The 23,173-nt window shown below is 45.8% G+C and overlaps 1 protein-coding gene across 1 annotated transcript; it reads left to right on the plus strand.

The window, feature by feature from the left end:
• Positions 1–7,703: 7,703 nt before the first annotated feature.
• Positions 7,704–19,246, plus strand: LOC115540822 (somatostatin receptor type 5). The gene is made up of 8 exons (XM_030352400.1): positions 7,704–7,919; positions 8,190–8,252; positions 8,779–10,029; positions 10,500–10,640; positions 12,292–12,564; positions 15,007–15,138; positions 18,361–18,421; positions 19,032–19,246. Exons 3-8 carry the CDS (start codon positions 9,496–9,498, stop codon positions 19,244–19,246), a joined length of 1,356 nt encoding a protein of 451 aa, XP_030208260.1. The 5' UTR covers positions 7,704–7,919; positions 8,190–8,252; positions 8,779–9,495.
• The last annotated feature ends 3,927 nt before the right edge of the window (positions 19,247–23,173 follow it).

Genomic DNA, 23,173 nt, shown 5'->3' on the forward strand with positions numbered 1-23,173 from the left:
TTTAAGGCTCGGTTCACTCAGTAGGGACGGTCCCAGCCTCCCCTGGGGGCTGGGGGCAGCAGACTCTGGATGTGAGGAGAAGTCTGTCCCTCCTGGTTCTCGTCAGGAGTGAGGACAACGTGCAGCGGCAGCTGAGGACTGGTTTAGTAGCAGATGGTTTATCTTTGTATGCGAGTCCCCCTGCCTGGGTCCCGCCTGAGCTGAGAGGAGGGGAAGGTAATCCTGCATCGACTCCTCCACGCTGAATGGCCACTCTGGAGGGGCCCGGCTCAACGTAACGACGAGACCCAAACAGCATAATGGTCTATATCAACCGGTACTATATCACCCTGCTCTACATCAACCTGCTCTACATCAACCAGCTCTACATCAACCTGCTCTACATCAGCCTGCTCTATATCACCTGCTCTATATCAGCCTGCTCTACATCAACCTGCTCTATATCAACCTGCTCTACATCAGCCTGCTCTATATCAGCCCCAGCTCCCCCCTCTGCTACATCAACCTGCTCTATATCAGCCTGCTCTATATCAGCCTGCTCTATATCAGCCTTCTCTATATCAAGCTGCTCTATATCAGCCTGCTCTATATCTGGTTGCACCTACGTGTCAACCCTACGTGTGTGTAAGCTTATGTTACAGCTCCGTCCTGCCATGGCACGTCAAGATAGCAACACCAAATGCGCTATCCGCTAGAGCATTTAGACGAGGTCTGCGCCCGTCAGTAGCGCAGAAAAACTGTAAAGGAGAAGGAAGATGGAACTCTGATTCGTTTATGCATGTCCATACAGGGCAATAACATACAGGGCAATAACAGTTTTTTCTCAATCAATTAAACACCTTTTCTGAAACTATAGCTCAATTTCTCAAAACTCTAAACAAAACCTGAGAAGAGTTAATAATTTTGTCAAGACTCCACAAATTCTTCTGAAAACTGTTTTTTTCCACCAAACAGTAAACACAGCTATCAAATGAATATCTCTAACTATGCGTTCACACCAAAAGCGACTTGCGCTGCAAAGACGCTTTGGTCGCTCATTCAATTCAATTCAGTTTATTCAAGAAGGGTGGACAGTGCAAATTAATAAAACACACGATAATACATGGGTTAAAAATGCCCGAATTAGCCAAAAGACTATTTTTCATCTGTAGTCCCCTGGCAATGAAAATACAATTAAACAAGATAAAAACCACAACATTAACAGGACGGAACCCCACAGCACAAAACAGGGCATCACAGAACAAACTGAAGAACTGACTAAGGTAAAACAACAGAACACAAAATACAAAGCACCAGCGAAAAAATAAAATAAAATAAATACATAGTGTGTTGACCACATGCAACAACAAATGATTTTAGTGTTGACATGTAAATGTATTGATCATCCGTTTTCTTAACTGCTTACTAAACGATTTGTATGTGTTTAGTTCCCTGATATGTTGTGGGATTGAATTCCATTCCTTTGCACTTTTGACGGACCAGGCTGACTGACTAAAAGTGCTTTTTCACAACAGAATAACACAATCACCCCTCGACGATCCCCTTGTGACACGATCAGTACCTGTTATTCTATTGATGTACTCAGCAAGTGGTGGAGGACCTAGATCGTGAGTGACCTTAAAAACGAAGCAGTACCAGCTTAAAAGCTGGTACTTTTTTAGAATCGAACAGTGGTGGTTTTTTATCTAGAATTTTTATTGCTTGTTTGTATTGTTATTCAAGTGACTTTAATGTGCTCAAATTGACCTGCGACCAGCTTGTCAGACAATAATACAGCTAACTAAAAATGAGTGTAGACACTTTTTGCCAGCCTCTGTAGATAAGTAATTTCTAATGGAACGAAAATTTGCAATATTTAATTTAGTAGTATTGCAGTTTTTTTTAACATGTGCCTTAAAGGAAAGGTTTGAATCAATTAACACTAGGGATGGGCACGAGTAGTAAATTCCAAACTCGAGTGATCGAAGGAATTCCTCGAGGATCAATCGAGTACTCGTTTAATCAAATCTATTTTTAGAATGCAACGCATCTGCAGCAGGAATAGGCCTAATTATGAACGGCAATATTACCAACCAAACAAGTAATGCTCATTCTCCATCAAAACAGTCAGTTATCAGAGTATTCATTATTTATTTTTGCAAACGTTCAAAACACATTTTCCTTACAAAAATAAATATGCGTCTCACAATTTAAATTACGTCGAACGGTTTAAAAAAACAAAAACGAAACAAGTAGCCTAACCATTGCAAATAATTTAAAGCTGCAAATAAAACGGCAGCAAATGGACTATGGAAATACTCAGCGTTGGGATCTTCTCTACACGTCCGCGATTACAGCTGCGTCTTGCGGCGGTGAAAATAGCCAACACACTTGGTTGCTGCGGGTCTGCTTTCCCGAACTCACCGTTGTGTTTCAGGAGCATATGTTGACGCATAGAACTTGTAGTACTCTGGTAGCTCGATTTCGCTTGGCATATTTTACATTTAACCTTATGATCTCCTATTACTTTAAAGTATTTCAATTCTTCGCTGCGCTTTGCTTTAACCGCCATCTCTTAACTTTTTGAATTCTGGCGTGCCTGCACACGGAACAGCACGCGCCACACAGAAATTTGATACATTTCATTTTCTTTGTGCCCACGGCATGCGTTAGTGGCGCCGCACAGAAAATGTATACATTTGATTCAGAAAACTTTGTTTGTGTGTGTATATGCAAACTCGAGTTTGCCTGTCCACCAACCGAGTTCATTTGTAACGAGGAGTACTCGAGTAATCGATTCCTCACGCCCATCCCTAATTAACACCACAAGATATTTAAATTCACTCACAACCTGTAATTTTCCCCCTGCTACAGTTATGTGATGGTCACTAGTGGGTTTATTAGTTTTACAAAAGAACATGCTGACTGTTTTTGAGACATTTAATTGCAGGCAACACTCTCTCATCCATGTTGTAACCTGAGCCATGGATCTAGTAAGCTTATCTACAACATCTGCCTTGGATCTGCCATTTACAAAAAAAACGATAATCTGCATATATTATAATTTCAACCTCAGGACACACAGATGGAAGGTCGTTAATATAAATACTGAACAAGTGTGGACCAAGAATGGATCCCTGCAGCACACCAGAGGGCAACTGCAGTGACTGTGATCTATGATTATTTATGGCTCATAAAGTTTCGCTGCGAATACTTCTGTTCGCTTTTGTGGCTCAAGACGCTCATGACGTACAATTCAATTTTGCAGACGCATTTAAAGGAGCCGTATGCTTTTAGTACAGACAGCCATATCAAAGAGTGAACTCCCATACACTTTGGCCATATTGCAGAGACGGATTTGCTTGTTGGATAAAGTGCTTCAACAGCAAGTAGGACAGTGATTCCCCTCCTATATCTATATATATATATATATATATATATATATATATATATATATATATGTGTGTATGTATATATATATATATATATATATATGCATATATACATATATGCATGTATACATGTCCTCCTAAAATGTAATTACAACCGAGAACAACAGCCTACTAGCTGTAGTAGGCTAGTTAAAATATGATTCACTGATCTACATCTGCAAATCACGATCTGCACTCATTCGTCAAACAAATTGACATTGGCGCACATGGCTAATTTGCATACGTGCACAGGACTGCCTGGCTCCGCAAGGCAAAAAATGGAACATATTTATCTATCTATCCATCTATCCATCCATCTATCCATCCATCCATCTATCAACGCGTGTCTAGTTTTAATATGATGTATTTTTATGTATGTCAGACTTAGATAGAGGGATAAAAGACAAGAGATATATCCCTTGTCATTTATCCTTCGTCTTGTCGATTAGTTTGTGTATGTGACGATGTCAACAACGTGTTTTGTTTAAAGCATGACTACAAGCGATTGGTTGGTTATATTGGTGGTATGGAGAGCAATTGAAAATGATTCCTGCTTAAATACGAATGTTCTAGATCGCAAATATTTTTATTTTTGTATCAAAATCAGTATGGATGTTGCACCCATTAACTATTGAACACAAAACAGAAAACACAGCTGTCATTATCACTGTCACTGACAGCGATATATTGTTTCACTTGTTATGAAAAATGTACTTATTGTAAGTCGCTTTGGATAAAAGCGTCTGCTAAATGGTCATTTGTCAGCTGTCTATCCTCTATTAAACTGCATTGAAGTGACACGTTTGTTCCGTGCATTATTAATTTGCATTATTATTGCATTATTATGCGTGCATTATTCCTTTGCAGAACGTATTATTCCTTTGCACAACGTATGTATTTTCGATATTTAGCATGTATATTATATATATATATGTATATATTGTATATTAGTATGCTAGGATCTCGGTTAGCAGGCTTGTATCGCGCCTATTTTACAATAATCTCAAACGTTTCATTAACTCACACACCAGACCAACCAACCACACATGACACCTCCGCCCAGGCCAGAGCCTTTTTGTTGCGATCTCTGAAATGAAAAGGGCTCGGATCGTACAACACCAGGTGCCCAGTTGCATCCACGATTAATTTTTCAGTCGACATTTTGTACAGTCAATAGGAACCAAAAAAGTAGGTAGGAACCAAAGTGCCAGTTTTCGGTGTTCCCTGGGATCCACGCAAGCAAAGAGCGTCCACATTCCGATTGGCTGTCAGTGTTTTGACGCTGCAACGCGTCATAGTAATTTGCATGAAGTTCAGCCGTCTTCAACTTTTTTTGGTCGCTCTGGTCGCTCACCTTTTGCCGCTGGTAGCGGTTGACGCTCGCCCCGCTTTGGTCGCTCTTGCCCATAGAGTGAATGACTTCCGGTGATTTGGCAGCTCAATTCGCTTTTGGTGTGAACGCACAGTTAGAGAGCATAAATTAAACACTGGCGTGATCAATTCAAAACACTTCCATCAAAATACTATTTAAATATGTTTTGGCTTCCTGAAGCCATGTTACATATACAATTGTTTAGAAATAGCTATCTTTTTTAAAGTTGCAATTAGGTGGTACATATAGTATAAAGACTTGCCATATTGTAACACAATACTGTGAATATATCATATAAATATTGCATTCACACAATTGATTCAGAATAGGATACAATGCATATTTGTCTATCCAATGAGCTCCAATGGGCTAAACTCACAATCCCAGCTTCCCAGAGTTATATTGCACACATATAGTTGATACTTCAACTTTGTTCTGACAATGTTACTGTAGCAGGTTCAGAGAGTGCACGGAGGCCAGAGTTCGTCTTCCCGCACTGGGAGCGTCTTTATTGCAAAGCGTAACAAAACAAAACAGAGACTAAAACAGAGACTAAAATTGAAGGTGATGTCCAGGAGAGTCCTTGCGTTCGGCGATCCACGACATGCGATCTCTGGTACAGAACGCGTTGGACCTCTCTCTCTCTGCTCCCCGGTTTTCCTACTAACCACAAAGCAGGCACATAAATACAAACACTCCTGATTGGCCTGAGTGCTGACACCTGCTCGCACTCAGGTCCAACCCCCCCAGCCAATCCGGTGCGCTCCCAACCTGCCCATACTCCCCCTGCAGGCCAGATGTCACACGTCCCCCACAGTTACCTATTTTGGCAAATTACAGTACATTAATTACACTGATAAGTAAAAAGAAAAACAGTACAGTAAGAAAATGTTTAGACTGTCTTTCGTGGGATGTTATGATGAAATCAGTGCACCAGCACAAAAAGACTGCATGAAAAGCTTTTCGTAGGCCAACAAAAATTAAAAATAAGAATATAACTGAGGGGAAACAGATCTACATGTAAATCAGTCTGTATCCGACCTACCTAGAACCACGTGTGCTAATTTATGAGATTTGTGCTTAGAGTTTTGCAAAAATGTGATTTAGAATTTCTACATGTGTGAAAACAGTGGAATTGTGCTTAGAGTTTAGCAGTCTGGAGTCTTGTAGTCGATATATGAGCTTCAAGGTTTCAGAATTGTGTGCATAGTTCCATTTTTTTGTGCGTATGCAATCGAGAAAAACTAAACTAATTCAATCCAACCCATTTTAGAACTGCGTCGGGCGCAAGACTAATTTATCCGATGGTATAATAGGGTTAGGGTTAGGGCTAGGGTTAGGACTAATTTATCCGATGGTATAATAGGGTTAGGGCTAGGACTAATTTATCCGATGGTATAATAGGGTTAGGGTTAGGGCTAGGGTTAGGACTAATTTATCCGATGGTATAATAGGGTTAGGGTTAGGGCTAGGGTTAGGACTAATTTATCCGATGGTATAATAGGGCTAGGGTTAGGACTAATTTATCCGATGGTATAATAGGGTTAGGGTTAGGGCTAGGGTTAGGACTAATTTATCCGATGGTATAATAGGGTTAGGGCTAGGGTTAGGACTAATTTATCCGATGGTATAATAGGGTTAGGGCTAGGGCTAGGGCTAGGACTAATTTATCCGATGGTACAATAGGGTTAGGGTTAGGACTAATTTATCCAATGGTATAATGGCAACAGAGATCCGCCCGCAAAGCTACTTGCGTTTTGCGTTTCATACTTGCGTTTCAGACCGTTAAAATAGGGCCCTTATTGACTTAGTTAGTGAGGGAGTGTCTTAGTTATTGAGTGTCTTAGTTATTGAGTGTCTTAGTTATTGAGTGTCTTAGTTAGTGAGTGTCTTAGTTAGTGAGTGTCTTAGTTATTGAGTGTCTTAGTTATTGAGTGTCTTAGTTATTGAGTGTCTTAGTTAGTGAGTGTCTTAGTTATTGAGTGTCTTAGTTAGTAAGTGTGTTAGTAAGTTAGTGTCATAATTAGATAGTGTCTTAGTGAGTTAGTGTCTTATTTAGCGAGTGTCTTATTTATTTAGGGTCATAATTCGATAGTGTCTTAGTTAGTTAGTGTCTTAGTTAGTTAGTGTCTTAGTTAGTTAGTGTTTTAGTTGGTTAGAAGATAAATCATCTGGAGGAGCCAGACGGCCTGGTTGACCTTTGGGTGAACAGCACTCTCTATTTTCTATTCTCTCCTCCCCCTCCTCCTCCTCTAACGGAGACACATCATAGCTGGATCGTAGCCGCTCTGTCTTGACATCTCAGATTGTTCTAAGGAACAGAGAAGAACCCATAATGTACTGAAGAGCCTGTGAGGATGAACACACACACACACACACACACACACACACACACACACACACACACACACACACACACACACACACACACACACACACACACACACACACACACACACACACACACACATACACACTCCCACAAACACACACACACACACACTCCCACAAACACACACACACACACAAACATTCCCACAAACACACAAGCACCAGCACACACACAAGCACCAGCACACACACAAGCACCAGCACACACACACACACACACACACACACACCCCTTTAGCTGTAACTGCTTTTAGGATTCCCTATTTCTCTCTCATCAATAGAGACATGAATAGAGGATATTTATAGACCCATCTTCCTTCCTCTCTCCCTACCGCTCCTTATCTCTCTCTGTATCCCTCTTCCTACCTCTCCTTCTATGCTCTACTCCATCTCTCTCGCTCTCTCTCGCTCTCTCTCGCTCTCTCTCGCTCTCTCTCGCTTTCTCGCGCTCTCTCACGCTCTCTCACTCATCCTCGGTTTCTCTTTCTCTCTCACGCGCGCTTTCTCTCTCTCTTCCTCCGTCTTTCTCTCTTCTCTCGGTCTTTGGATATGATTTAAAAAACGCCCACAGTGGGGTGAAGTTGGAGGATCAGTCGGCGGCAGATGAGCGCCAAGGAGTGGATAGATCTGATCACACTATGGACAGTGATTGATTGGACAGTGATTGATTGGGCAGTGATTGATTGAGGACATAGCATCATGAACATAGAAGACGGCTTGATCGGAGTTTGCCATATATTGAAAAAGTAAGACTGCTTAATTGAATCAGTTTGGATGTTTAATTAATTGGAATTAGCCGAACAGTGTGAATGTGTAGAGATTTCAAAGGGACTTCATTTTCTATTTTTTATTTTTTAATCTGTTTGTCTGTAAATCATTTCTGTGTAAAGCCAGTCAGATAAGAGTTAGAGATAAGAGTCTAGCAAACTGCTATGAGAAAAGAGGACTCCTCGAGCTACAATGAGGTTAATTCATTATAATATATAATTAATCTGCATGATCTCTTATTGATGCAGTTCACCGTCAGTGGAGATCGGCGGGACAACAGACCAGCGGCTTGGAGGTTAATGTGCATGCAGGTGATTCTATATCCAGTCTATATTTATCCATGTATCTATACGGTATATACTCTATTGATATTCAGTCTACTTATATCTATATATCTATACTCGATACTCTATGTTACCAGGCTATTTATATCTATATTTCTATACGGTATATGCTCTATACTCGATTATATCCAGTCTATTTATATATATATGTATATAAACGGTATATACTCTATATCATACGGGATATACTGTATACTATATTCGGTTGTATTTTAAAACGGTGACAGAAAAACCCGCGTGTTCCCTGCATGTGTTTTAAAAATCCTTCGCTGATGGATGAGAGATGATAGATCCGCTGTCTTCCATTGTACCGAAGGACAGAAAATAAGGACGGATAATACACTAAAAACAACAACCACAAGTTCTACTTTGATGCTCCAAACCAAAACACATCCCGACCTGTAGCCTTTACAATCCCAACCTATTCTCCCTTTGTGTTTTCCTTCTTTTCTTCTCCTCTCATTTAATCTCATCCCCCTTTCATCACAACAAGCTTTGTACAACAGGAGTCAGAACGGCCTCTTAACATTCTGGAAAACCAAACTCTATCCCATCGGCCCGGTATCCACAGCCTCCAACATCAGCCTCTGACGTCAGCTTCTATCAGCCTCTAAACCATCCCATTGGTTGTGTAGCCACAGCCTCTAACGTCAGCCTCTAAACCATCCCATTGGTTGTGTAGCCACAGCCTCTAACGTCAGCCTCTAAACCATCCCATTGGTTGTGTAGCCACAGCCTCTAACGTCAGCCTCTAAACCATCCCATTGGTTGTGCAGCCACAGCCTCTAACGTCAGCCTCTAAACCATCCTATTGGTTGTGTAGCCACAGCCTCTAACATCATACTCTAAACCATCATATTGGTTGTGTAGCCACAGCCTCTAACATCAGCCTCTAAACCATCCCATTGGTTGTGTAGCCACAGCCTCTAACGTCAGCCTCTAAACCATCCCATTGGTTGTGTAGCCACAGCCTCTAACGTCAGCCTCTAAACCATCCCATTGGTTGTGTAGCCACATCCTCTGACGTCAGCCTGTAAACCATCCCATTGGTTGTGTAGCCACAGCCTCTAACGTCAGCCTCTAAACCATCCCATTGGTTGTGTAGCCACAGCCTCTAACGTCAGCCTCTAAACCATCCCATTGGTTGTGTAGCCACAGCCTCTGACGTCAGCCTTTAAACCATCCCATTGGTTGTCTAGCCACAGCCTCTATGGCCGAGGAGACGTCCTCCCCCTCCCCCTTCTCCTCCTCCCACGCGTTCCCCCCCGACGCCTCGGCCAACGAGTCCCTCCAGAGCGTCCCGTTCGAGGGCAGCAGCACGCTGCTCACGGCGCTTGTGTCGCTCACGGTGATGGTGGTGGGGCTGGCGGGCAACACGCTGGCCATCTACGTGGTGATGCGCCACGCAAAGATGAAGACGGTCACCAACATCTACATCCTGAACCTGGCGGTGGCCGACGAGCTGTACATCGCAGGGCTGCCCTTCCTCACCACGCAGAACGTTCTCTCATACTGGCCCTTCGGCTCCTTCCTGTGCCGCGTTGTCATGACCGCCGACTCCATGACCCAGTTCACCTCCATCTTCTGCCTGACCGTGATGTCGGTGGACCGCTACCTGGCGGTGGTCCACCCCATCCGCAGCACTCGCTGGAGACACCCCCACGTGGCCAAGGGCGTGAGCGTGGCCGTGTGGGCGGTGTCCTTCGTTGTGGTGCTGCCGGTGGTCATCTTCTCCGACGTCCAGGTGAGGCTCCTCCTCCCCCTCCTCCTCCTCCTCCTCCTCCTCCACCTCCCCCTCCTCCTCCTCCTCCTCCTCCTCCCCCTGCTCCTCCTCCTCCTCCTCCCCCTGCTCTTCCTCCTCCTCCTCCTCCTCCCTCTCCTCCTCCTCCCTCTCCTCCTCCTCCTCCTCCTCCCTCTCCTCCTCCTCCTCCTCCTCATCCTCCTCCACCTCCCCCTGCTCCTCCTCCTCTTCCTGCTCCTCCTCCTCCTCCTCCTCCTCCCTCTCCTCCTCCTCCTCCTCATCCTCCTCCACCTCCCCCTGCTCTTCCTCCTCCTCCTCCTCCTCCTCCCCCTCCTCCTCCTCCCCCTGCTCCTCCTCCTCTTCCTGCTCCTCCTCCTCCTCCCCCTCCTCCTCTTCCTCCTCCTCCTCCTCCTATTCCTTCCATCAGGCAGTGTTCAGTGGATTCTTTACATTGATTCCACTTTTCCTCTCAGGAAACCTTCAACTCGTGCAACATGATCTGGCCGGAGCCCAAGAACGTGTGGTCGACGGCCTTCATCCTCTACACAGCCACACTGGGCTTCTTCGGGCCGCTCTTCATCATCTGCCTCTGCTACCTCCTCATCGTCATCAAGGTGCCTTATTCATTTGTGTGTGTGGAAGTTTTTGTGTGTGTGTTTAATGTACCTCATTATGTGCACCTTCTGATCTTCAACATAACATTTCAAACATCCCCCTAATCTTATCATCATCATCATCATCATCAACATTGACACTATCTTAATCTTTATCATTGTCATCCTTATCATCTTTAACATCATTATCATCCTTATCATCCTTAAAATCATTATCATCCTTTATCATCACTGTCATTATCTTATCTTGTCATAGATTTTCTCAATCGTTTTTCTTAAACATGTTTTCTGAAACTATAGCTCAACTTCTCAAAACTCTAAACGCAAAACTGAAAAGAGTAAACCATTTTGTCCAATCTCCACCAATCTTTTTCAAAATGAAACACTGCAATCAAAACCATGTTCCCTCTTCTCAAAACCGATTATTTTTACAAAAACAATAAACAAAGCTATCATTTTAAGATCTCTTAGAGAGCATCAATTAAACACTGGTGTGATACATTTAAAAAAATTGTTTTGGCTTCATGAGGTAGATATTCAAATGCATGAAATTGTTTAGAAACAGGTTCCTTTTTTAAATTTTAATAGGTTGAAATTGTATGGTACAGAGTATAAAGACTGTTGCTATATTGTAATACAATACTGTGCATATATCATATAAATATTGCATTGACACAATCGTATCAGAATAGGACACGATGCCTACTTCTCTATCCAATGAGCTATCACAATCCCAGCTTCCCAGAGTCATACTGTACACCTATAGTTGATACTGCAACATTGTTGGAGATACATGTAAATCAGTCTGTATCCCAACTCCACAGTAAAGTGTTAGGGTTAGGGTTAACCCTAACCCTACACACAGCAGAGCTAACCCTAACCCTAACCCTATGCACAGCAGAGTTCACCTGAGTTTTGCAAAAATGTGATTGAAAATTTGTAATGAGTGAAAACAATGGAATTGTTCTTAAAGTTTAGCAGTCTGGAGTCTGGTAGTTGATACATGAGCTTCAAGTTTTCAGAAATGTATGCATAGTTCCTCATTACCGATCCTCCTCATCATTGTGCTCCTCCTCATTATTGTTCCTCCTCCTCATTATCGATCATCCTCCTCAGTATTGATCCTCCTCATTATTGAACTCCTCCTACTCCTTGAACTCCTCCTACTCCTTGAACTCATGAAACTCCTCCCTATTGAACTCCTCCACATCATGAGACTCCTCCTCATGAAACTCCTCCCTATTGAACTCCTCCACATCATGAGACTCCTCCTCCTTATTGAACTCCTCCACCTCATGAGACTCCTCCCTATTGAACTCCTCCACCTCATGAGGCTCCTCCTCCTTATTGAACTCCTCCACCTCATATAACTCCTCCTCCTTATTGAACTCCTCCACCTCATGAGACTCCTCCCTATTGAACTCCTCCTCCTCATGAGACTCCTCCTCCACCTCATGAGACTCCTCCTCCTTATTGAACTCCTCCACCTCATGAGACTCCTCCTCCTTATTGAACTCCTCCACCTCATGAGACTCCTCCTCCTTATTGAACTACTCCACCTCATGAGACTCCTCCCTATTGAACTCCTCCACCTCATGAGGCTCCTCCTCCTTATTGAACTCCCCCCCCTCATGAGACTCCTCCCCCTCAGGTAAAGTCCTCAGGCATGCGGGCGGGGTTCACCAAGCGGAGGCGGTCTGAGCGTAAGGTGACCCGCATGGTGGTGGTCATCGTTGTGGTGTTTGTGCTCTGCTGGCTGCCGTTCTTCATCATCAACATTGTGAACCTGGTGGTCATCATCCCGGAGTCCAGCGCCACGGCCGGGATCTACTTCTTCTCCGTCATCCTGTCCTACGCTAACTCCTGCGCTAACCCGCTACTCTACGGCTTTCTGTCGGACAACTTCAGGCAGAGCTTCAAGAAGGTCTGGAAGCAAACTAATGTCAGAAAACAATCATCATGCATCATTGGTCCGATAAACAGACCATAGTTTAGGGTTACGTTTAGGTACTAACCCTAACCCAACTTCAGGCAGAGCTTCAAGGAGGTCTGGAAGCAAAATAATGTCAGAAAACAATCATCATGCATCATTGGCCCGATAAACAGACCATAGTTTAGGGTTAACTTTGAGGATGGGGATGGTTCATTAAAGGAAGGCGTATCATAACCAGTTCTCCTTAAAGACCAACGAACCTCATCCATAATTCATTCAGAGCTTCTTCTTCTCTTTAACACGAGCATGGAGCTCATTTACTCCAAGCTTCACTGAAGGCAATTAGAATGAAGTATTGTGTTGTTGTGTAAGGAGAAAGCCTTCAGTTCGGTCTGTTTATATTCCCTGTCATTCCCCTTAGAATCCTAAATCCTCACAATGTTCCTCTAAAAACGACAAGGTCCCATTTTAGTTCTGGAAACGTTTGATTCCATGGAAACTAATGAGTTCCCTTTTCTATCTAGCATGTTGTGATCTCCCAACCCCAATACTTACTGTACAACAACCAGTTTATGTTTGATGAATTTATTCTCTAACTGATCATTCTGGCATTCAGACGTCTCTCCTGAGTAGATACCAGGCCGTCTCACAGTGGTATCCCCCCGTCTCTGACTCAGGGCCCTATTTTAACGGTCTGAAACGCAAGTGGGAAGCGCAAAGCGCAAGTAGCTTTGTGGGCGGTTCTACGGCGCTATCGCTATTTTACAGGCGGATAAATGACACAAAAGGGTTGGTCTGAAGCACCCTATTTACCCGTAGGTGTGGTTTGGGCGTAACGTCCAACAAACCAATGAGAGTGCCAGCTCCCATCCCCCTTAAGAGCCATGAGCGCATTTGAATCGGACAAGTTGATATTTTGACAGCGCGTCTGCAGTCTCCGATGAGACAGATGCACATGAATTTCAAACTGCAAATGGCTCAGTTTATTGCCAAATAATATGGCCTAATTCACACATGGAATAAGGGGTTTTCTTCCACAACTTCAGAAATACTGAGTCCTCAAATAAATTTCGGCAAAGAAAACGTATATGATATAACATATGATATGCGGTAACTGTGGTTCTATTTAATGATATACGCAATACATTATCAACATTGTTTCTTATCAGTATTGTATGCTATCCTAATATGCATGTGTCCCCGCGGTAATTGCCATTGATTGTATTATGCGTTACGTGTTTAGTTTGCGTGTGTTTAAACAGAGCACACACGCGCGCCCGCATTCATTCATTCTTTTTAACACTCACTCGCGGTAAAACAATGTTTTTCACAATCAAATACTCATCAATCCTAAAAGTTATGGGCATGTAGGCCTACACGATGTCTCTGTCAAGAAAATGTGTTTGCTGTACGGTATTTGCAGATGCATTGATTTAAAAGTACAACTTATTACCGCTGCATCAGCTGTTCTTTCCCAAATAATTTACCAAGAATGTGCGGCTAGGTAGATGGGAGAAGCAAAGTGTATGCGCGAGGTGCACAAGCGATCCGTATGCATCGCATGCGCATGTATGCATGCGCCCTTAAAATAGCATCTGAACAACGCGCCACTGACTTTAAACCAGGTATTTCCTGGTCAGTAGCGCAATGGTATTCAGAAACGGCAAAATACCGTTTGCGCCAGAACACGCCTCCTCCTTCCGCCGAACCGCCCCTTGGGGCGCATGATCAATCCCTAATTTACCGGCGAGTGGCGGTGGTGGGAAAAGAACGCTCTGCGCCAGTAAACTAGCAACGAAACATGCGCCATGACTGCGCCGGATGCAAGATAGGGCCCTCAGTGTCTCTGGATAGTTGAGTTTAAAATGCCTTCCTCATGAATGTCAACTGGCAGTTTGATTTTGGATGGGCCATCAGTGATTACTCAGGGGAAAACAAATTGTCTCCCATCATATGAATATTTGACATTTCTGCCTTCTGCTTGAGTCATTTCTGCATCCAGTTTCCTTATAATGACCCCAGTGGGTTCGTAATGAGAGACATAATGATGCAGTTAACCCTCATTCACAGTTTATTTATTCTGTTTGTATATTATTGTTTCCTGCTGTGCCGTCGGCTGTCAGCACTGAAGGACCTGCCTCCACACAGACACTGAGCGGTCATTAGGGTTAGGTTAACTCTAACCCTAACCCTGATGGTTAGGGTTAGGTTAATGCTAACCCTAACCCTAAGCCTAACCCTCCACACAGACACTGAGCGGTCATTAGGGTTAGGTTAACCCTAACCCTAACCCTGATGGTTAGGGTTAGGTTAATGCTAACCCTAAGCCTAACCCTCCACACAGACACTGAGCGGTCATTAGGTCCATCAGGTTCTGGGTCATCCTTCACCCACCAGAGGAGCTGGAAACTCAATTAGAGGCTTGTTTTCCAGGTTCTCTGCGTGAGAAGTTTGCGGCGTAAGACCAACGGCGTGGAGGACGGGGACCCCAGCGCCCCTCGTACTGAGAAAACCACCACACATAACGGGCCCTACCCGTCTCCCGGGGGCCCCCACTGCAGACAGGTGGGTGTGTACCCTAACCCTAACCCTTAGTGAAGACAAACAGGTGGCTGTGTACCCTAACCCTTAGTGAAGACAGACAGGTGGGTGTGTGCCCTAACCCTTAGTGAAGATGCTGAAGTTACTCCTCACAGTCCGATAGGAAAAAGCCTCATTCAGCGGCTGCAGGGCATTGATATGATTGGCTGCTTCATTCAGCAGCTGCAGGGCTGTGATATGATTGGCTGCTTCATTCAGCGGCTGCAGGGCTGTGATATGATTGGCTGCTCAATTCAGCGGATGCAGGGCTGTGATATGATTGGCTCGGCCACAGCAGAGTGTGGTGATTGGTCAACGCTAGGCTTCATGGCCAGGAGTGGCTAGGAGAAATAGAAGGAAATCGATTGACGGGAATGAAGGGAGATCGCGATATCGTGCTCTAATTCTTAAGGCTGACCTTAATAACCTTAATCCCAAGAAGGAACTGACCAATTTCGGTTGTCCAATCACTTAAGGAATTGTATTTGCACTGTGCGAGAATGGTAATGTGTGTATCCAATATGTTGGATAACAAGGATTTCATGTGCCTGGTAAGAGACCGCAATTCCCCAGAGTAGTAGAACTGTCCTACTATATTTGGTCTTTGCATGGTAATTCTAGTGACTAGCCCAGAGCCACAAAGAAAACACACATTCTGCAAATACAATCTCAAGTCCTACAAAAGCTGATGTAATGTCCCTGATGCTTAATTTGTCCTTGGGGAGTTCATCTTAATAAACTGGCTGAACCTCAAGATGGCCTATTTCCAGACTGACTTTTTGTTGTTCAAAGAGAGCCAAAGGGTTTCAAGACAACATAATGTCATGATAATGTATGAGACATGCAGCCCGCTTTGGTTGTAATTATAAAATGTATAAACAACAAATGATAATGTAGAAATAATGAACTGCTCTATGGAGCCACTAACGTTGGACTCAAACTCCACTCCTTTTGGATTTCTTGGATAATTTTTTTGTCAACCTGCTTTTTTTTCCTTTCAGAAAAACGTTATTATTTGTTAAGTCTGGAGGGATTGGGTTCTATATTCATAGTTCCTGCTGCTGTTCTTCAGTTTAACTTAAGGTCGCTCTACGGGGGCTGATAGGAAAGTCAGTTTTAGCCTAAGGGCTAACCCTAACCCTAACCCTGTCTCATCAGGGCTAACCCTAACCCTGTCTCATCAGGGCTAGGGCTAAACCTGTCTCATCAGGGCTAGGACTAGGGCTAACCCTACCCCTGTCTCATCAGGGCTAACCCTACCCCTGTCTCATCAGGGCTAACCCTACCCCTGTCTCATCAGGGCTAACCCTAACCCTGTCTCATCAGGGCTAACCCTACCCCTGTCTCATCAGGGCTAACCCTACCCCTGTCTCATCAGGGCTAACCCTACCCCTGTCTCATCAGGGCTAACCCTAACCCTGTCTCATCAGGGCTAACCCTAACCCCGTCATCAGGGCTAACCCTAACCCTGTCTCATCAGGGCTAGGGATAAACCTAACCCTGTCTCATCAGGGCTAGGGCTAACCCTGTCTCATCAGGGCTAGGGCTAACCCTGTCTCATCAGGGCTAACCCTACCCCTGTCTCATCAGGGCTAACCCTACCCCTGTCTCATCAGGGCTAACCCTACCCCTGTCTCATCAGGGCTAACCCTACCCCTGTCTCATCAGGGCTAACCCTACCCCTGTCTCATCAGGGCTAACCCTACCCCTCTCTCATCAGGGCTAACCCTAACCCTGTCTCATCAGGGCTAACCCTAACCCTGTCTCATCAGGGCTAGGGTTTGGGCTAACCCTAACCCTGTCTCATCAGGGCTAGGGCTAACCCTGTCTCATCAGGGCTAGGGCTTACCCTAACCCTGATGAGACAGGTGAAAGGTGGGCATTAGGAGTCAAGGGGGTGTTAGTTTTAGTATTCTGAAGGGCAGGTTATTCTGGTATTCATCATACGAAGGGAATATCAGATTATGAGTCAAATGTTTTGTGCTGAAAGGGCGACGCAGCAAGGTCAGGATTGGATGAACATTGATCAGATATCTAGCTTCTTATAAGCGGTTAAAAAAAATGGCATTGTTTCCATGACAGAGTTTTCGAGTGTTGAGTTCTAGCAAATTGATTGGTAGTTTATATTTTTATAATAAATCAATGTGGCCCACGGTACAAATAAATGTAGGGTGGGCCATTCCATATACCCAGCATGTGTGAGGGTTAGGTGATGTGATAGGTAGGGAGATATTCTGCCAAGGTTAACCCTGATAGAACAAAGGTTGAGAACCCCTGGTTTAGCCAGTTTAGGGCTTGTTTTGAGCAGAACTTCAAATGCGCCATTCTTGGTGTTTAGTAAGGGTTTGAGTTATGATTCTATCTCTGTGGGGGTCTCTTAAAGTTGTTGACAGGGGGGGGTGGGGAGACCGTACCGGCCTTGCGCTCAGTTGTTGACGGGGGTGGGGAAAGTCCTTACCGGCCTTGCACTGATAAGCCCCTTCAGGTCGAAGGAAGAGACCTCCGTTTCGTGTTGGTGTCCGGTTCGCCCTGTCTGGGCTTATTTTCCCGATAATAACCGGCGTTCTATTATCCCTTACTTAACGTCAATATTACTCTGTATGTGGAAGGAAAAATAGCTTTATTTGTAATTAGAATATTACAGATATTTGAGTTTGCTGCTTTCATGGGAGCCAGACCTCTCTCTATGGGAGCTCAGCTCCCACTGGCTCCAACCTAGCTCGAACCCTGTGTTTGGTCCATCAACTTCACACTGAGGTTGGTCAGGTTCACACAACGTGAGACAGAGGACAGCATGCTACCTCAGAGCCCTTACATACAAAGGCAGATGGGTAGCATAGCACAGCGTAGTATAGCATATGATAGCATAGCGTAGCATATGATTGACTGTCAATTCTAGCATTCCAACAGGGGAGGCAATATTTTATATTTTATGTTTTTTGCCCGGTATGTCCTTCCATCATGCTTGATATTTTCCGGTGTGTCCCTTAAAGCAATTCTTTCTCACAGGTTTTATTTCACTTATTTTTCCAATTGATGTGTTATAAAATCCTGAATTCTTCTGATTGACGATTACTCAATTATTGACCAACAAAAAGGTTACACACAGTCTCTGAGCATTCCTCTTAGAAACACACACACACACACACACACACACGCACACGCACACACACACTCCGTCCTGAGGTCTGTCTCCTGTCTCTGCAGGTGGCCCAGCTCTCCGGTCCCCCTGAGGAGGAGCTCTGCCCTACCTGGCCCTCGCTGGTCGGTCAGACCAGCCTTTAGAGTGTCTCTGTGCTTTCAATCCTCACTCTTTCCCCTTGAGTCACTCTTGGTCATCGTCATGGTCTCTGTCCTCCTGCTCCCTTTCTCACCTGTCTGCCTTGTGAACGAGCGACGCGGTGACGCTGGTCATCTTTATGTCTTCCGAGCCTCTTTTTCCTCTGACCTTCTCACTTCTCGGGTATGCTCCTGATTCTGTCCACCCACGCTGCCTCTGGCTACCACCAACCCCCCCCTCCCCATGCATCGCTGCGGCAGACCCACCCCCACCCCGGCCCCGCTTCTCCCTGGCGAATGACGTGGCACCGTCGCATCGTCAAGGCAACCCAAGCAAACGCCTCTGTCAACACCGCCGCCGGTCACCTCCCTCCTGTCACCTCCTCTTGTCACCTCCTCCTGTCACCTCCTGTCACCTCCCTCCTGTCACCTTTTCCTGTCACCTCCTCTGGTCAGCTCCTCCTGTCACCTCCCTCCTGTCACCTCCCTCCTGTCACCTCCCCCCGTCACCTCCTCTTGTCACCTCCTCCTGTCACCTCCTGTCACCTCCCTCTTGTCATCTCCTCCTGTCACCTCCTATCACCGCCCTCCTCGCTCAGGTTGCTTCACCTCCCCAACACCTGTTCGTCACCTCCCTGACGGCCTGGTCGTCACCATGACGGCTAAGTTGAAGGAGATGATCTTCAGGACACTGAGGAGCGGAGGGGGGGGGATCTTCAGGACACTGGGAGGGGAGGTGATCTTCAGGACACTGGGAGGGGAGGGGATCTTCAGGACACTGGGAGGGGAGGGGGGGGGATCTTCAGGACACTGAGGAGGGGAGGTGATCTTCAGGACACTGAGGAGGGGAGGTGATCTTCAGGACACTGGGAGGGGAGGGGGGTTATCTTCAGGACACTGGGAGGGGAGGGGATCTTCAGGACACTGGGAGGGGAGGGGGGGGGGATCTTCAGGACACTGAGGAGGGGAGGGGATCTTCAGGACACTGAGGAGGGGAGGGGATCTTCAGGACACTGGGAGGGGGGGAGGTGATCTTCAGGACACTGGGAGGGGAGGGGAGGGGGGGGGATCTTCAGGACACTGAGGAGGGGAGGGGATCTTCAGGACACTGGGGAGGGGAGGGGGGGGTCTTCAGGACAGGGAGGAGGGGAGGGGATCTTCAGGACACTGGGGAGGGGAGGGGAGGAGAGGGGATCTTCAGGACACTGGGAGGGGAGGGGAGGTGATCTTCAGGACACTGGGAGGGGAGGGGGGGGTCTTCAGGACCCTGAGGAGGGGAGGGGATCTTCAGGACAGGGAGGAGGGGAGGGGATCTTCAGGACAGGGAGGAGGGGAGGGGATCTTCAGGACAGGGAGGAGGGGAGGGGATCTTCAGGACACTGAGGAGGGGAGGGGATCTTCAGGACAGGGAGGAGGGGAGGGGATCTTCAGGACTGGAGGGCAGGATGTCCACAGGAAGCTGTTGGGAACAAACAGGATGTACTTCAGTCACATGAATTGTGGTGGGGCGATGTCTAGTTTAGTGCTGGTGGTTTCTCCTCGACACCCTGCACAAGCACATGTGCAGGTTTAGGGGTTGCATTTGGTGGTGCATTTATTATTATTTTTTACATATTGTTGAACCACTGAATTTATTTTCATCATCACATGTATTTTCACCTGTCTTTTCATACACCCAGGGACGGCTGGTATAAATGGGCTAACAGGGCTAAGCCCTCCCCACCTTTTACAGTAAAAATGAAAAAATATTATTAAAAACCTTAGAACATATTGTTTGATATTTTGGTAGAACCTAAAGCAGCAACAGCACCAAATAGTGACAGAAAAACCCAGGATATATGATACATCTTGTTTTTTTTCCCTGTGAACGGGCTAACTATATTCAGCCCAAGCAGAGTAGCGTAAGCTTCCATTCAATTTTGATTGACAGGTATCGGCCGTATCGTGACACGCCCCCTTCATATGCTTCTCATTTGGGCTAAAGCCATTCAGCCCAGCACAGTAGCTAATCGGCCATTTCATTGTGATTGACAGGTGTCGTGACATGCCCCCATTTGGGCAAATTTCATTTAGCCCAAGCACAGTAGCGTAAGCTCCCATTGACGTTTGATTGACAGATGCCCTGACACGCCCCCTTCATATGCTTCCCATTTGGGCTACATTTGTTTAGCCCAAAGGCTGACCTTGGACTTACAGCTAGCACAGTAGCTACAGTACAGTGACCTTCGACCAATCACAGCACAGTAGTACAAGTTCAGTATGGCGTATGTGTAGTATGTGTTTTTAAACGTTTCTATCATAATTTATTTATTTAAATAAATGAATAAACTTTAAATGTATCCATGAAATTTAGTTGTTTCTGTCACACAAATTAATTAAATGCTGACTCATCTATATAGCATTTTATTATTACGCAGTGCGTCACGGAACGCACTGCTTTTACTGTCAGGAGTGCGGTCAGAATATGGCCGCACGAAACAACGTTTCGTATCAAAACATTAAAAAAGCATATGTCTAAATAACCCAACATGATGTGACAAGTGTGAAGAGAAAGTGGCCCCTCTCCCAGCTGCATTTCAGTAACATGCAGTAACGATAAGGTTCTCTAAGGAATCGGAAATGATCAAATTTAATGTTGCATACAACATTAAAGAGGCTGGGAGGAGAGGCTGGGAGGAGCAGGCTGGGAGGAGGAGAGGCTGGGAGGAGAGGCTGGTAGGAGGAGAGGCTGGGAGGAGGAGAGGCTGGGAGGAGGAGAGGCTGGGAGGAGGAGAGGCTGGGAGGAGAGGCTGGGAGGAGAGGCTGGTAGGAGGAGAGGCTGGGAGGAGGAGAGGCTGGGAGGAGGAGAGGCTGGGAGGAGGAGAGGCTGGTAGGAGGAGAGGCTGGTAGGAGGAGGCTGGTAGGAGGAGGCTGGGAGGAGGAGAGGCTGGGAGGAGGAGAGGCTGGGAGGAGGAGAAGCTGGGAGGAGGAGAGGCTGGGAGGAGGAGAGGCTGGTAGGAGGAGAGGCTGTGAGGAGGAGAGGCTGGTAGGAGGAGAGGCTGGGAGGAGGAGAGACTGGGAGGAGGAGAGGCTGGGAGGAGGTGAGGCTGGTAGGAGGAGGCTGGTAGGAGGAGAGGCTGGGAGGAGGAGAGGCTGGTAGGAGGAGAGGCTGGGAGGAGGAGAGGCTGGGAGGAAGAGAGGCTGGTAGGAGGAGAGGCTGGTAGGAGGAGAGGCTGGTAGGAGGAGAGGAGGTGAGGCTGGGAGGAGGTGAGGCTGGTAGGAGGAGGCTGGGAGGAGGAGAGGCTGGTAGGAGGAGAGGCTGGTAGGAGGAGAGGCTGGTAGGAGGAGGCTGGGAGGAGAAGAGGCTGGTAGGAGGAGAGGCTGGTAGGAGGAGAGGCTGGTAGGAGGAGAGGCTGGGAGGAGGAGAGGCTGGTAGGAGGAGAGGCTGGGAGGAGGTGAGGCTGGGAGGAGGTGAGGCTGGGAGGAGAGGCTGGGAGGAGGAGAGGCTGTTAGGTGGAGAGGCTGGTCGGAAGAGAGGCTGAACGCTCGTCTGTTAGTTTTCTGCTGCGGGCGCGGAGCAGCGGGCATCACATCATAAACAGGGAAGAACCGGACAGACCGCTGCAGCCCTCGGGCAGGAAGAGACACACATTAATGTATATATCTCTAGATATGGATATATATAGATATGGGTGTGTGTTTTAATAGAGGAGAGGGTGCATCTTAAATGAATTTGGACATTGTGGTGGAAGTTGTTTAACTATTGAAATGTGTTTTGAAAATCTTTGTCTTTTTCCAAATGTGACACAATTTGAAATGCAATCTTTTTGCGCTCTGTGGTGTGTATTATTTAATTAATACGTGTCCCTCAGAGTGGTGGATTCTCAGTAAGAATCAACCATTTAACTATCTGGATCTTAACATCACGCATCTTTAAGGAGGCACAATGAACTCCAAACCTTTAATGAGAAGTTAACAACTGGAATTGTAAAAGTCAATACTTATATAAAGGCCGCAAGAGAGAATACTGCCTGTAACTTGGTTTGGTTCTCGGTTTAGGATGAACAAAGTGAGGGTTGGTGTTTTGAATGTCTGTTTGGAATAAAGATCTTACTTTAAGGAGCCAGTGTATGCTTATTTCTTCATTTCATCAAGAAAAGACAATATACCCAAATCATGCATCCACAAATCATAAACCTAAAGCAGGGGTCTCAAACTCTACTTACCTGGGGGCCGCTGGAGGTAGAGTCTGGGTCAGGCTGGGCCACATCAAGTATTCCACAGAAAACAGGAGCACAACTGACCTAATCTGAGTTAATGATCAGGCTATAATTAGATCACATTGGCTATGTAATCGCTGACAACAGGGGACATTTCATAGTGTTTGGTGGTAGCCGTGACATTTTAGCGTCCTTTGGCTTTTCGGGACTCACGACACGCAACTCAAAATTGGGACTGTCCTGGCAGAACCGGGACATCTGGTCACCCTATCACAAGTGATAAAAAAGCGTGGCAATCACTTAGAAAAAATGTGCGTTTGACAACAACGGGCGGGCCGCACTAACACTAAACTTTGATGTCAAGTAGGGGGCCACAAAATTTCATCCCACGGGCAATTGGCCCTTGGGCCGCGAGTTTGAGATCCCTGACCTAAAGGAAGTAGACAAAGATTATTGGAGGCAGATACTGGTAATGCTAATGATATCATAGAGCTGTTAACTCAGGAGATAAATCCTCCATATCAGTGGAGATGAAACCTGAT

Source organism: Gadus morhua, chromosome 3, assembly GCF_902167405.1.
Source record: "Gadus morhua chromosome 3, gadMor3.0, whole genome shotgun sequence".
Lineage (NCBI taxonomy): Eukaryota > Metazoa > Chordata > Actinopteri > Gadiformes > Gadidae > Gadus > Gadus morhua.

Bases quoted from the DNA above. Each gene is read 5' to 3' on its own strand.
- LOC115540822 (XM_030352400.1), top strand. From the start codon at position 9,496: ATGGCCGAGGAGACGTCCTCCCCCTCCCCCTTCTCCTCCTCCCACGCG. The intron at 10,030-10,499 runs GTGAGGCTCCTC...TTTTCCTCTCAG, and splicing joins TCATCTTCTCCGACGTCCAG to GAAACCTTCAACTCGTGCAA. The intron at 15,139-18,360 runs GTGGGTGTGTAC...CTGTCTCTGCAG, and splicing joins GGGGCCCCCACTGCAGACAG to GTGGCCCAGCTCTCCGGTCC.